Source organism: Mesoplodon densirostris, chromosome 4 (genome assembly GCF_025265405.1).
Source record: "Mesoplodon densirostris isolate mMesDen1 chromosome 4, mMesDen1 primary haplotype, whole genome shotgun sequence".
In the NCBI taxonomy this organism is placed as follows: Eukaryota; Metazoa; Chordata; class Mammalia; order Artiodactyla; family Ziphiidae; genus Mesoplodon; species Mesoplodon densirostris.
This window is the reverse complement of record NC_082664.1, coordinates 12,814,390-12,828,941: the sequence shown is the minus strand read 5'-3', so window position 1 is coordinate 12,828,941 and position 14,552 is coordinate 12,814,390. Positions and strand designations below refer to the sequence as shown.

General features: G+C 51.7%; 1 protein-coding gene across 2 annotated transcripts in view; it reads left to right on the top strand.

Annotated features, from left to right (window-relative positions):
- Positions 1 to 14,552, top strand: part of RIN3 (Ras and Rab interactor 3) — a 123,679-nt gene that overhangs the window by 100,370 nt on the left and 8,757 nt on the right. For both annotated transcript variants that reach the window (XM_060097932.1, XM_060097931.1), the window contains exons 7-8: positions 748 to 1,056; positions 13,771 to 13,902. In XM_060097932.1, the coding sequence (XP_059953915.1) occupies positions 748 to 1,056; positions 13,771 to 13,902 (441 nt within the window). The remainder of the gene's footprint in view (positions 1 to 747; positions 1,057 to 13,770; positions 13,903 to 14,552) is intronic.

Here is a 14,552-nt window from a genome sequence, read left to right as displayed (position 1 = left end):
GCAGCATGAGCACAGGGAGCAAACAAGGTGATGAGTGAGAGAGGTCACAGGGACAGGTCACAGAGGGGGCTTGTGGGCCACGGGAAAGCCTTTAGCTTCTGTGGTGCATGAGATGGGAGCCATTACAGGGTTCTGAGCACAGGAATATCATGATCAAAAATGGCATAACAAGATTATGCCAGTTGCTGTGTTGAGAATGGACTAAAAGAAGCCAGGGCAAGAAGCTATTAATATAACTCAGGTAAGAGATGATGACAGCCTAGGTCAAGGTGGAAGCCTTGGAAATGGTAAGAAGTCAGGTTCTGGCTATACTGTATTCTTGAGACTAGATTCAAATGGATCTGGTAATTGAAAGAGACACATCAAGAATAACTCTACCAAACATTTATTGGGCACCCAGGCCCTCCAGGTACAGCTGCACAGGTTGTATACTGCACAACGCCCATGTACATAGTGCTCTCTGAGGTGGTGTACTAGTCAGCAGCCCTGTGAGAGTTCCATCTGTGCCAGGCCCTGTGAAAAGCATTAGACACCATGTGTGGCTCCTGTGCCCTTGGCAGTGTGGCTTTCTGTTGAATGTACTACATACAGTCTAACCTGTCAGAACTGTGGGCTGTACCTGCCGGGACTGTGAGTGTGTCCTTCCAGGGACATGGGATGGGGATAGCCACACTGTCGGGCAACAGGATGTGGGGGCAGGATGTCTGAAGCTGGTTTCCTTACCCTCCTGCTCTCGCCCACCTGCAGAAGCCATTGTGGAGTCTGCCTTGTACAAGTGTGTCCTGAAGCCCCTGAAGGAAGCCATCAACTCATGCCTGCATGAGATCCACAGCAAGGACGGCTCGCTGCAGCAGCTTAAGGAGAACCAGCTGGTGATCCTAGCCACCACGACCACCGAGCTGGGCGTGACCACTAGCGTGCCGGAGGTGCCCATCATGGAGAAGATCCTGCAGAAGTTCGCCAGCATGCACAAGGCCTACTCGCCCGAGAAGAAGATCTCCACCCTGCTCAAGACCTGTAAGCTCATCTACGACTCCATGGCCCTCGGCAACCCAGGTAGGTGGGCAGCCAGGAGGGACCCGGGCTGGGGGCGCTCTCCGGATCCCGGGAGCAGTGATATCGTATGAGGCTGTGACCCCTTCCCCTCAACAACCCCAGAGCCCTTGGAAAGCACTGGAGAAGCCTTCCCGGAATCAGAAGCCTGTTGGGGCAGGAGTAGCCATGGTGGGTTCCCTGGGGACCGGGAGCAGAGACATGGTTGGCTGCCACGCTGGAAGCAGCCAAGGAAGCCAGCCCATACTGTGCCTTTGTGTGAATTAGGAAAAGGTGGTGCTACGTTTGTTTCCTAGGGCTGCCGTAACAAAGTTCCACAAACTGGTGACAACAGAAAGTTACTGTCTCTCAGTTCTGGAGGCTGGCAGTTTGAGATCAAGGTGTCAGCAGATCCCTACTCCCTCTAAAGGCTGTAAGGAAGGAGGTGTTCCAGGCCTCTCTTCTGGCTTCTGAGAGTTCCTTGGCTTGTAGCAGCATCACTCCAGTCTTTGCATGGTGTGCTCTCTGTGTACGTGTCTATGTCCAAACTTCCCCTTTTGATAAGGATGTCAGTCATATTGGATTAGGGGCCCACCCTACAACAGTATGACCTCATCTTAGCCAATTATATCGGCAAAGGCCTAATGTCCCAATAAGGTCACATTTCGAGGTACTGAGGGCTAGGGCTTCAACATATGAATTTTGGAAGGACACAATTCAACCCATAATGGCCACATAGATCAGTTACAGAAGTCAGTGGGGCAATTACGCTGATCTGGTCAGGTGTGCCTGAGCTTGGCTGGGCTGACTCGAGGGTCTGTGGTCAGAGGGGGTCTTTTGGAGGCTGGCTGGGCTAGGATGGCCTTGCTTATGTGTTGGGTGGTTGATTGGCTATTGACTGGTCTGGGATGGGGGTGACTGGGCCACGTGTTTCTCATTCTCCAGCAGGTTAGCCCAAGCTTGTACCCATGGCGGTAGTTGGGGTCCAAGTGGGCAAGTACAGCCTGCAAGGCCTCTCGGTATGGACTTGAACTGGCACAATGCCAGTCGGACACATTTCACTGACTCGTTTAGTCACAAGACTAGCCCAGATTTAAGGGGTGAGGAACCAGACTTCCCTTCTTGATGAGAAGAGCTGCAAAGGCACCTAGCAAGGGATGCAGATGTAGGCAAGGGCATCATTAGGACCATTTGTCATCAGTTTACCCCAGCGCTCCTCCAGGCAGACAAGCACAGGCATCACTGCACCATGGTGCACACCTTACTGAACCAGAGTGCTGGCTGGATTTCATCCCCTGACTACCCCAGCAGCTGGATGTCTCTGTGCAGTAAGCAACCTGCATAACTGTACATGACAGCCGTGGTAATGGAGAGTGGAAGGATTGTTAACTTCTGTAGCCATACAGACTTAGGTTCAAGTTCCTGATCTGTCACTTACTACCTGTGTGACCTTGAGTGATTTACTTAACCCCATAAGACCCAGTTTGCTCATCTGAGGAAGCTGTTTTACAAAGAGGCGAAACTAAGACCCCTAATGGTTCAGAAGCCACGCTTGGCCACTTGTATGAATATTGGAAACAGCATATGTAAAATGTCAACCTCAATGCATGGTGCCTAGCAGGCTCGACCAGTGGTGGCTGTTCTTTTGGTTTTTTTGGGGTTTTTTTACATCTTTATTGGAGTATAATTGCTTTACAATGGTGTGTTAGTTTCTGCTTTATAACAAAGTGAATCCGTTATACATATACATATGTTCCCATATCTCTTCCCTCTTGCCTCTCCCTCCCTCCCACCCTCCCTATCCCACCCCTCCAGGCGGTCACAAAGCACCGAGCTGATCTCCCTGTGTTATGGAGCTGCTTCCCACTAGCTATCTATTTTACGTTTGGTAGTGTATACATGTCCATGCCACTCTCTCACTTTGTCACAGCTTACCCTTCCCCCTCCCCATATCCTCAAGTCCGTGTTCTAGTAGGTCTGTGTCTTTATTCCTGTCTTACCCCTAGGTTATTCATGACATTTTTTTCCTTAAATTTCATATATATGTGTTAGCATACAGTGGTGGCTGTTTTAGGGGAGGGAGTCTCCATCTGCCTTGGAGAAGGGCAGGCCGGTGTGGCCACAGGCCAACAGAAGACATTTGTTAGCGTGTGACTGGCAGATGGTGCAAGGTCCCCTCACCCTAGAAAAACTTCCTCACAGGCCTGGAACAGGCCAGTTCCAGGTTGGAGTCACTCTTTTGGATTAAACTGACTTGGGTCCAACAGTCAATTGTGAGAATGAATACTGTTCCCCGTAAGTAGATGCCACCCTGAGTTACAGCTGCACATTAACCCTTTATCATAATATTGGAAATGTGATCGGAAGAGAGAGGGTTGTAGCAGTGGAGACAGGATGCTGAAGTGGAGGGTTTTCTTCATGGAGTGGAAGTCAGACCTCGAGATGGGGTGTCCCATGCGGTGTAGAGTCCAGAGAACAGGCCAGCGTGTGAGCTCCACAGCTGAGAAACCGCCTCAGAAATCTCCAAGGAAGTAAGGTGGGGGTCAGCAAGCAGCCTGCACCCCCCAGAGCTCTCAGAGGTGGACCTCCTCTGCCCCAGGGATGTGGAACCCGGGAAGCTGTCCAGGAGCCCACAGCAGCGATGTGAGGCTGGATGTTAAGTCCCCGTTGTGGCGTGGCAGAGGGCTGGCCAGGAACCTTCTCAGAGCGAGGCAGCCCCAGATCAGCAGCGGGGGAGGGAGGCAGGCTCAGGGGGTGTCCTGCGTGGTGTGTAGATTCGGCAACTGGATCAAGGCAGGAAAAGAGACGAAGCCCCGTAGGACCCTTTGCTGGGAGTAGCCTCAGCGAGAACAGACAGGCGGGCCTGGGACCTTGGAGGAACGTGCAAGAGAGAGATCCAGGTTTCCTTCCCAGCCATGTGATTGTGTCCAGGTTACTTCGGTGCTCTGAGCCTCAGTTTCGCCTGTGTTAGGTCAGCACAGCTACACCCACGTTACGTTGCTGTTGTGACACCGAGATGGGTCTGCAGTTTGCATCCAGCCCAGTGGCTGGCACTTAACAAGGACAGTTACCTTCCCCTTCTGAACGTCTCATTTGGGCAGCCATTCTCCCTGCCTTGAGGGGGCTCGGGGCAAAGTCAGGGCCCAGGGCTCTACAGACCCTGAGCCGTTATCAGGGAGGCAGCTTTGGGCCTGAAATGGGCAGTTGCATCCTCAGCGAGGCCCCGTTTACTCAGAAGCCTTGAGCTTCCTGCAGTTCTTTTAAGCACTCAGTGTCCTGGCAGTGAGTTCAAACACTGTGAGTTTTGCTGACAGTGAATTTACTTACTAGAAACTTACCAACCAGCAGGGAATGGGGGAGGGAACGGCTAAATCTGAGGGAAAAGAAAGACAGAGGCCCTGCCGGAGCTCAGCCCGTGCAAGACCGAACAGAACAAGGACGCTCAGAGTTTCCTTGTCCTTGGCTGGCAGGGGCAGGGAGACAGGAACCTCTGCTGATTCAGAAGGCAGCTCCAGGCAGGGAGACTCTGAGCCCAGAAATTCAGGACGGGATCAAGGCTCCGTGTGAAGATTCCCCACCAGGAACAGACCCACCAGGAACAGATGGGTTTCTTGGCAAGAGCCAGACAGTGGGTTCCCCTCCCACTGCTGAGTGAACCCAGTGGCTCCCAATCTTACCTGTGCCCCGAGCAGGCCTGGGCTGCCCCACTCGGAACCTCAGCCTCTTCCCGAGAGGAAGCAGTTCTGCCAAGAAGAGCAGGGATTTGAGGGTTCATTCAAGGACATGGGTGTGAACCCAGCTTCAGTGATGCAGCCTTAGACTTGAATCTCATGGGGCCTCCGCTTGTGTGTAAAATGGGGATGATAAGACCTGCCTTGCAGGTTGCCATGCAGGGTAGAGGTGGGGGGGAGCACATAGAAAACACCTGGGCTGCGTGGCCCCAAGGAGGTACTAATCTTCCAGAGCCTCTGGTTTCTAGCCCTGTTCAGAAAGAGGCTGGGAACACCTCTCTCGGGGCTGTGGCGAGGCTCAGATGTGAACAGATATGTGGGTGAGTGTCCAGTAGATGTGGAGATGCAGGAATGGCTGCTCCAAATGTGGAGGATGCAGCCACACAGTGGTTCCCAAGCTGGGTTCCAGGAGGCACCCCAGGGGCCACCAGAGGGACACAGGACTGGGCTTGACCCCAGACAACCCTGCTTGTCCCTGTTTTACACACAGGGTTCCACCTGGGATTTTGTTTGAAATAACCAGCTCTGCTGCTAAATTTTTTGGCTTTTTGAGAAAACCTTTCATTTGGAAAACACTTCAGACTTCAAAAACTTCAAGAATAGGAATAGTACATTAAAATAGGAACATCCACTTAACCCCTTGTGGACTGTTAATATCTTACATCATTTGCTTTATCATTTATACTCTCTCTATGCATATGTAATTTTTTCCTGAATCATATAAGGGCAAGTTACATACATCTTGGCCCTTTACCCCTAAATACTTCTGAGAATAGGGATATTCCCTCACATAACCACATTAAAGTTGTCTGCTTTGTAAGTTTATATCAATAAAATATTTTATTCCACTGCACTGCCTGTATTCCAAGTGGTCACTGATCTAACAAGGCTCTTATTAACATTTCCTCCTCCAGTTCAGGGTCCAAAACAAGGTCAGGTATCGCATTTAGTTGCCTCCTTTCATCTGGAACGTTACAGCCTTTCTTTGTCTTTTATGGCATTGGCATCTTTAAGGAATCCAGGTTTCTCTCCCTGCCCCCTCCCCATCTTTTCTTTGTCACGAAAGTTCCTCATTTTGTGTTTGTCAGATGTTTCCGCATGATTAGAGTGAGGTTAGGCATTTTCAGCCAGATCCGGACTGACTCTTAAATTCTCTTCTGACTTTGACATGCAGTGACCTTAGGACCAGGTCTCTGCTCACAACCTCCGCCCACCCGGCCCCACTCCCCTCCCGCACCCTCACCCCCTCCTGCACCCTCACCCCCTCATCCCCCAGACGCTTCCAGCGCTTTGCTACTCTGAGTGTGGTCCCCAGCCACGCCGTCCCCCCCCCCCGTGGAAGCCCTGGGAGGCATGGGCGACCCCGTGGAGGGCACAGTGCCAGCTAGGCTGCCGCCGGCCTCCACCACTGACCCACTCTATGCAGAAAACTGCCCTTTCCCCCACCCGCCCTGCCCCAGCCCCTCAAGTCCAGGAAAGAAGCTCCACCAGCCCGTTTCTCCCATTGCACGATGCTGGCAATAGTAACTGGTATCCACACGGCCTGGCTTTTGGCGAGACTGGCTGGGACAGTGGGAAAGGCAGAACTTAGAGACACAGAGCCTGAGGTAACAGCCAGGCTGTCTTTTCCAGAAAGGTAGCTGCTGTTAATGCCCATGATACAGATGGGCCAGAATTCAAAGCTAGGATATCCTTACTCCAGAGCCTCTGCTTCCATCACTGTACCAAGCAGCCAACCTGGGAACGGATCCCAAAGTTCCCGAACTCTGATCAAGTGCTTCCTCCACTATAGCAGGTTTAGGGGCCCGTGTCGGGTAGGGTGGGGAGTTCACCGAGACAGTGGCTTTGGATAGACCTGGCCCTCTGTCCTGCAGCCAGGAGCAGACTGGATGAGCAGACTGCATGAGGCTCAGTGAGAGCAGTTAGAACTTCTAGAATCATCTGTCCCGTTACTTTAACAAACAAGCTATTCCCACCTCTTCGGTGTCTAAGACCCAGCATTCAGGGCTGGCCCCACTGATGGGGAGAAATAGCTTCAAGCCCAAGAACTCCTCCATAAGATAGGAGTTGGGGGAAGGAAAGAAGAATGCAGTGCACACAAATGAGGGACTCTTTCTTAAAAGAATAAAGAGCAGGCAACATCCGGGAGGGCAGTGAAGGCCAGCGAGCTGCTTTCTTCTCTTCCTTCGGGAGTCTGTGTAGCTGGCTCAGGCAGGGCGGAGGCGGGGGTTGGGAGACCCCAGGTGCAGGGATCGACAGGCCTATGACATTGACTGAGGGTAGACAGGACAGAGAGGGAGGTCTGTCTGTTGGTTTCTAAAAATCGATGTTAAAAAATCTAAACTGGGGCTTCCCTGGTGGCGCAGTGCTTGGGAGTCCGCCTGCCGATGAAGGGGACGGGGGTTCGTGCCCCGGTCCAGGAGGATCCCACATGCCGCGGACCGGCTAGGGCCCTGAGCCATGGCCGCTGAGCCTGCGCGTCTGGAGCCTGTGCTCCGCAACGGGAGAGGCCACAACAGTGAGAGGCCCGTGTACCGAAAAAAAAAAAATCTAAACTGATTTCTGATGACAAAAGTCACTAATGTTTATTGTAGAAAAAGATGATTAGTATTGTGGTAGATTTCTATCTGGTCTCTTTGAAATAGATACAGATAGGTAGGTAAATAGATAATTAGTTAAGGAAATACTTTCTGCTATAACAGATAAACCCTTCAATCTCTAACTCAGTACAAATTTATTTCTCACGCATGGAAGTCCAACTGGATGGAGGAGGGCTGGGGAGTGGGGAGTGGGTTCTGCTCCGTATAGCCATCCCGGGATCCAGGCTGAGGGAGGCTTTCTAAGTCCCCCTGGGCATCGACATGCAGGTGACAGAGAGAGACAGACAGAGAAAATATGTGCTAGGCCTGGAAACAAAGCATAACCTTGTGTTTATGCCCACAACAGAAATGGGGTTCAGGACCTCTAAGATGTCATGTTCTGAGGATTAGAAGCCACGTTACCCTCCTGTCTTGCATAATAACCATCTGTAACATTTCTCACACTCCAATAACCCAGAAGGCACCATGTTAATCACTTTCTATCTGTCTTGTCACTGAAACATCACAACCACCCCCACGAGGTGTGGGCACTGTTGTTATCCCCATTTTACAGCCAAGGAAACTGAGGCTTGGCAAGGTGAAGCAGTAAGCTCAGGGTCACACCTGAGCAGGTGAGTGGTGGCCCTGGGACTTGGATCCAGGTCCTGTGCTGGACTGCTGTGTTCTCCTGCCTCTCCAGGGTGCCCTGGAGTCAGAGATGACCTCAGGGAGGCCAGGCCCAATCACAGTGACTTCATGCATTTTCCAGCCAGGTTGGGACTTTTGGCTTCTGGTCTCTGCACCCACAGCCTATGTGGCTGACTGGCTTGTGGGCTGAGCTCTCCGAAGAGGAACCCAGGGAGCTGGAGTGCTTTCCTCAGGGATCCAGTGTTGCTCAAAGCAGAACTGAGACTTAAGCAGCATCTGCAAAAAGCACAAACAACCCAACAGGGTCGCTTTGGGAAGCTCAGTGGGAGAGAAGCTGGCTTCTGGTCTCACGTCAGTCACAGACTACAGGGAACCTCCCTCCCTCGGGCTCCAGCTCTTTCATCCGTGCAGCTGGGAGTTCAAATTAGACCAGTGGTTTTTTTTTTTTTTTTTTTTTTTGCGGTTCGTGGGCCTCTCACTGTTGTGGCCTCTCCCGTTGCGGAGCACAGGCTCCGGACGCGCAGGCTCAGCGGCCATGGCTCACGGGCCCAGCCGCTCTGCGGCATGTGGGATCTTCCCGGATCAGGGCACAAACCCGTGTCCCCGGCATCGGCAGGCGGACTCTCAATCACTGCGCCACCAGGGAAGCCCAGACCAGTGGTTTTCCAACTGGTCCCAGAGAACTCTCGAGGGACTCGAGGGACTGGGGACATCTTGCAAGGGGAACTGGGGAGGAGGGGAAACAGCAAACCAGCCCTGCTGTCCGACTCTGATCAACCAGAGCAGCCAAGTTCCATATACGATACCCCTTAACGAAAGGATTCCACTGCAAAAGTAAATTTAAAACCTCCTGTTCTAGAGGCTTTCTACTTCCTGCCATCCTGTGTTTTTATCAGATAAGTTCATTCATTCAACAGTTCAACAAACATTTATTGACAGTATGGATGTTAACAGGAAAACCCAGCCCCTGTTTTTAGGATGGTCACAGTTCAAGTGGAAAAACAGAGCATTCAACAGGTGACAACCATGCAGTGAGATAAATGATATTCATTCATTCATTTAGCAAGTTTATTTATTTATTTATTTATTTATTAGATGTTGGGGGTAGGAGTTTATTAATTTATTTATTTATTTTTGCTGTGTTGGGTCTTGGTTTCTGTGCAAGGGCTTTCTCTAGTTGTGGCAAGTGGGGGCCACTCTTCATCGCAGTGCGTGGGCCTCTCACTGTCGCGGCCTCTCTTGTTGCGGAGCACAGGCTCCAGACGCGCAGGCTCAGTAGTTGTGGCTCACGGACCTAGTTGCTCTGCGGCATGTGGGATCCTCCCAGACCAGGGCTCGAACCCGTGTCCCCTGCATTAGCAGGCAGATTCTCAACCACTGCACCACCACGGAAGCCCTATTTAGCAAGTATATTTATTAAACACCTACTACTGTTGAGGCATCGGATATAAACAGTGAGCACGATAAAGTCCCTGCCCTCATAAAGCTTTCATTACGTGGGGAGAGACAGCTAATAAACAAGGAAACAGAAATACAAAATATATCACCAGATGCTGAAACAGGCCACTAGAATGAATAAAACGGGCTAAGCGGTCTGGGGAGTGTGAAGGAGTTTGCTGTTCTGGGTTGGGAAGTCAGGGGAGACCTCTCTGAGTTAACATGGATTTGTTTTTCCATTCTTCAATGACAAGCCCAGGGAAACCCATTATAAGGGCACTGAACCTAGCTGGTGGGGAGTGGGGGTCTTGGGTTAAAACTTCCTGGAGGAAGGAAGTGGCTTCAGGTGGGAATTGTGGCAGAGGGTTAGGGCCAAAGCAGATCACAGTCGTGAGCTGTGTGCTGCCCCAGGATGGTTGCACCAGCCACATCCACTTTCAGTAAGAGCCCAGCCAACACATTCCAAGGGGCAGTTATGATAAGAAGATAGATTCTTTCCTCTAGATCGGGATCTGCAGGCCAACTCTGGCCTGCCACCTGATTTCGTAAATAAATTTTTATTGAAACAGCCACGTTCATTCATTTACACGGTGTCCCTGGCTGCTTTTGTACAATGGCTGAGTCGAAGAGTTGGGACGGAGACCATGTGGCCCATGAAACTAAAAATATTTACTACCCAGCCCTTTACGGAAAAAAATTGCCAGCCCCTCTTTTAGAAAATGCTTCCTAGAAGACAAAACTTTATTTTTAATCCAGCCACTTGTTCGACGCTCACAAGGGCTCTCAGTAACAGACTGAGTTTTGTTATTACCTCTGGTTTGCAGATAAGAAAAGACAGGCTCAGAGGTAGTGGCCCCAGATCACACAGCTGGTTAAGTGGCTGAGTCGGGGGCCTCCTAATCCAGTGTCCTCACGGTTTGTGTGACCCAGGTGTGCACGCTTTAGCTCATTTTTATCAGAGCTCTTCTCCAAAATCCCCCAGCTTATGAAACACGCATAAGGCCCCCAGCCAGCTCTTTAAAATGTAATCGGCTCCCCCAACATCTACAGATGGAAAACAGATGTGACTTTGGCAAAAAGAAAGCAGGAATCAGCAGGAAATGCAGACTGCAGCCCAGCAGGCCTTTCAGAGGTACAGCCTGATGGATGCGATCTCTGATCCACGCAAGACAGATGTTTCGACCACAGGTGAATTATTTTGTAGCTGTGCCCCAGCCTCCCAGTGCTGCTGCCTGAGGCCCCACTGTGTGCAGGGCTGAGCCCCGAGCCCTAAGCCTTGGGCTCCAGGCTTCAGGGAAGGAGAATGCAGCCCTAATTATCCCTAGGATATCGGGTGGGAACCAGTGCATTTAAATGATGCTTAAAGCTAATGTTTGTCCACAAATAGCTCTCAGGTCAGAGATCCTGTGTGGGCATTTCTCACCACATCAGGGAAGAGAGACCCAGATTCTGCTGACCAGCTGTGGGGCCTGGAGCAAATTTCTCCCATCCCTGAGCCTCAGTTTCCTCACAGTGAGGTTGGACTTGATGCATCCAAGGCCACTGGTGTGCTAAGTCAGCGATGATACAAACCATCTCATGGGAGACAGCCGTCTGCATCTCTTCCCCGCTCCATGTTCATGTTGGTAGCTTGAAGTCGGCCACTGTGGAAAGATTTACGCCATGCAAATTGGCAAATGCTGCAAATCAGAGCTTTTTTTTTTTCCTTTGGAGAGCCGGTTGTTAAGGATTCCCATCACACCACTGTCTAAGGCCCATAATGGATCCTAGCTTCCTTGATCATGGCCCCAACCATGGGCAAGACAGAGTGGTGCCTGGTGGGAGCACATGTGGGTCCAGTTCAGCTCACTGTCAGTGTCCTACATCCCAAGCCCTGTGCTGGAGACTGGGAAGGCAGTGATGAGGCAGAGGCTCAGAGATGTTAAGTGACTTGCCCAAGCTCACACAGCCTCCAGCCCTGCCTTCAGGGAGTCCACAATCCAAGGAAAAGGGCAGGCTCTGAAACAGTCAAGGGTATGGGCACTAGAGCAGGAACCATCCACCTGTGCTTGAGGATGTGGGAGGGCCAGGAGAAGTTAGTAAGGAAAGGTAGGGAGGGCAGTCCAGGCAGAGGGAAACCGTGTGTGCAAAGGCACGGAGGAGTGAAAGTGCCCGAGGAGTTCAACCGAGATTCAGCACGGGGTGGGGTGGGGGGGTGTCCCATGGGAGTGTGATGGTGGCAGAATGCCATTCTGAGTTGCAAGTTGTCGTTCTGAGTTCCCCCTAATGGGGGAAGGGCTCCTGGAGTCTGTGTAGAGGCCCATCCGAGTCAGCGCCAGGCCCCGGGCTCTGAGCTCTTGCTGGGAGCTCAGCATTCATTCATTCACTCACCCAGCACCACCTCTGCCGTGCGTGCTCTGTGTACTGGGGAGACGGAGAGGAAGTGCTCACCGGTCGTTGGAGTGACAGACCTGGGTCGAAGGAGTCCCCTGCAGTGGGCTAGCTGAATGCCGTGTCATGGAACCAAGGAGATGGGCCCCAAAGCCCTTCCTGAGAATCAGCCGAGATTCTCAAGAAGGGCTTGGAGAGAAGAAGAAAAGGGCAAAGCACTTTCCATCCCCACCGCGCACAGAGCCGCAGTCCAGAGGGCTTCCTTCCCCATCTCTCTAAGTCCTCAAACCTTGGGCTGGAGCTGGACCATCCTTCTGGCTGGACGTCACTGTCCCTTCAAGCAGGGTTTCTCACCTTAGCACTCTAGACATGTGGGGACTGAGTAATTCATCTTTACGGAGGGCTGTCCTGTGCACTGTAGGATGTTTAGCAGCATCCCTGGCCTCTATGCCAGTCGCAAAAGCAACTCCAGACATTGAAAAATGGCCCCTGAAGGGCAAAATCACCCTGGTTGAGAACTACTGCTCAAAAGCCAATGAACTTGCCTGATTGTATTTTGGGGTGAGCTCTTAATACAATACCAAGAAAAAATTGGTATTCTTGGAGGCGGAGTAAAAATTCAATCAGCTCTTAACCAACGCATGAGTTATAGGTGAATTCCAGAAGGCACAGAACTGTTTCACATCCATGCTGCCGGACATGCCTTGTTCCCTAAATCATAAATCAAACAAGAAAAGAATCTCCCGTGTGCCAGAATTCTAATGATTAAATTAGCAACATGGAAGACCACGGCAGGCACAAAATCATCTTTCCCCAGGAACTCTGGTCGTGTCTCAGGCTCATAAAGGTTTATGGAAGATGTTCTCCAAAACTGACTAATTCTGTGCACAGAGGCACAAGAACCTCGAAAGAAATGATCAGAGAGCTCAGAACACAGAGCTGGAATAAGAGGGACGACATTCTTCCTTAGTGGGCATTTCCGTGGAGGCGGGATAGGAGCACTCCACTGTACATCATTTCCTAGAATTCTCACCAAAACCCCGCTGGATGTCATGCTGTCCGTGTTGGTTCACATGTGTCTAGAAATGCAGGCTCAGAGCGGTTAGAACACTTAGCTCACAGTCTTATAGCTGGTAAGGAGTCCGGATCTGACTCTGCTTTTCAGTGCTGTGTGTTACCAACCCCATCAGCCGATTCATTTTACAGGTGGAAAAACTGAGGCCGCCTGAGAAAGCAGAACAGAGATGTCAATAATAGCTCACTTTTCCATTGCGCTCCATGGGTACCGAATCACTTTCATATTCTTTTTCTCATTTCATTCTCTCAAAAAACGTGATAGGCCATCAGGGCATCTTTTAGGCCCATCTCCACCCACTTCCTTCCCCAAAGTATCTATTACTGTCAAGAGGCTCCGAGCCCCGGGGAATATCTCCCACAAAAGCAGTCGTGATAAGTTAGTCCTTTCAGAGGTATTTACGTTTTAGAAGAAACCCTAGGGAAAGGGCACTGCTTAACCCAAAAGAATGAAGGTTGGAGGGGAAACTTTAGGCCCGGTAGCATCTGGTCGAGGGAGAGCTTCACTTTTGCAAGTGGAGAGATGTGTGGTTCCCAAAAGACGTCAATGTTAGACAAACATCTGCTTCTGTGTGCTTCCATGAATAAGTGTGATGTGAACCTGACTGAAGGTGTTTCAGAGGAAGAGCTGGGAAAGGGGAAGGGGCTGGGTCTTGCCCACGCAGCAGAGGGCACTTCTCTCGGTTCCTTCCTCCTAAACCCAGACTGTGTCTCAGGCCTCCCAACCAGGCTGATCCCAGGGTCGCCCCCTATCATGAGAGTCAGGAGAAAACAGGAAGGTTCCTCTTCCAGGGGTGACCACCCCCCACCCAGCAAACCACCGTCCCCTTGCCCTGGGCAGGGAGCGGCTCACAGGGAGAGCCTCACACTCACCACCTTCTGCCTCCTTCCTCTCCCAGGGAAGTCCTACGGGGCAGACGACTTCCTGCCGGTGCTCATGTACGTGCTGGCCCGCAGCAATCTCACGGAGATGCTTCTCAACGTGGAGTACATGATGGAGCTCATGGACCCTGCCCTGCAGCTGGGGGAGGGTGAGTCACCACCCCAGGCCCATCTCCGGAACCCTTGGGCCCATCGCCCACTGCTGACCCAGCCACACCAAAGGCTGGCTGGAGGGCCCAACAAGCACCTCCTGGATGCCAGACTCCACTAAGCCCTGGGACACAGCCCTTGTCCTGGGGCACTCACAGACTAGCAGGGGAGCTGGGCCAGTAAAGAGACCTTGGCACCTATGCTAGACAAGGGAAGCCCAGAGAGTACCAGAGCACATTACTCAGGCTGTGCAATCAGGGAAGGCTTCCTGGAGGAGGTGATGCCTGAGCTGTGCATTGAAGGATAAATAGGGGCCAGTCAGATAAAGAAGGGGGAGAGGCAGTCTTCACAGAGGGAACAGCAGTTGCTGGCAGTGTACAGGATAAGGGGACAATGGTCAGCTCTTAGACAGGGGTGGCCCTGGGGACTCAGCCAGATCTGGGCCAGGTACCTGTCAGTGGGAGGAGGGTAATGCTGTGGTGTGGGCAAGAGGCCATGCACTCTCCTGTAGGATGATGGCAGGGGTGTAATTTGTCCCACCCTCACCTTCCCTTCCCTTTCCTCCTTCCTACCACTTCGCCCCATACACTTAGCCTCGGCCACCCCTCCACCAAGAACCCCTGAGGTGCAGCCAGCCCAGATAGCAGTT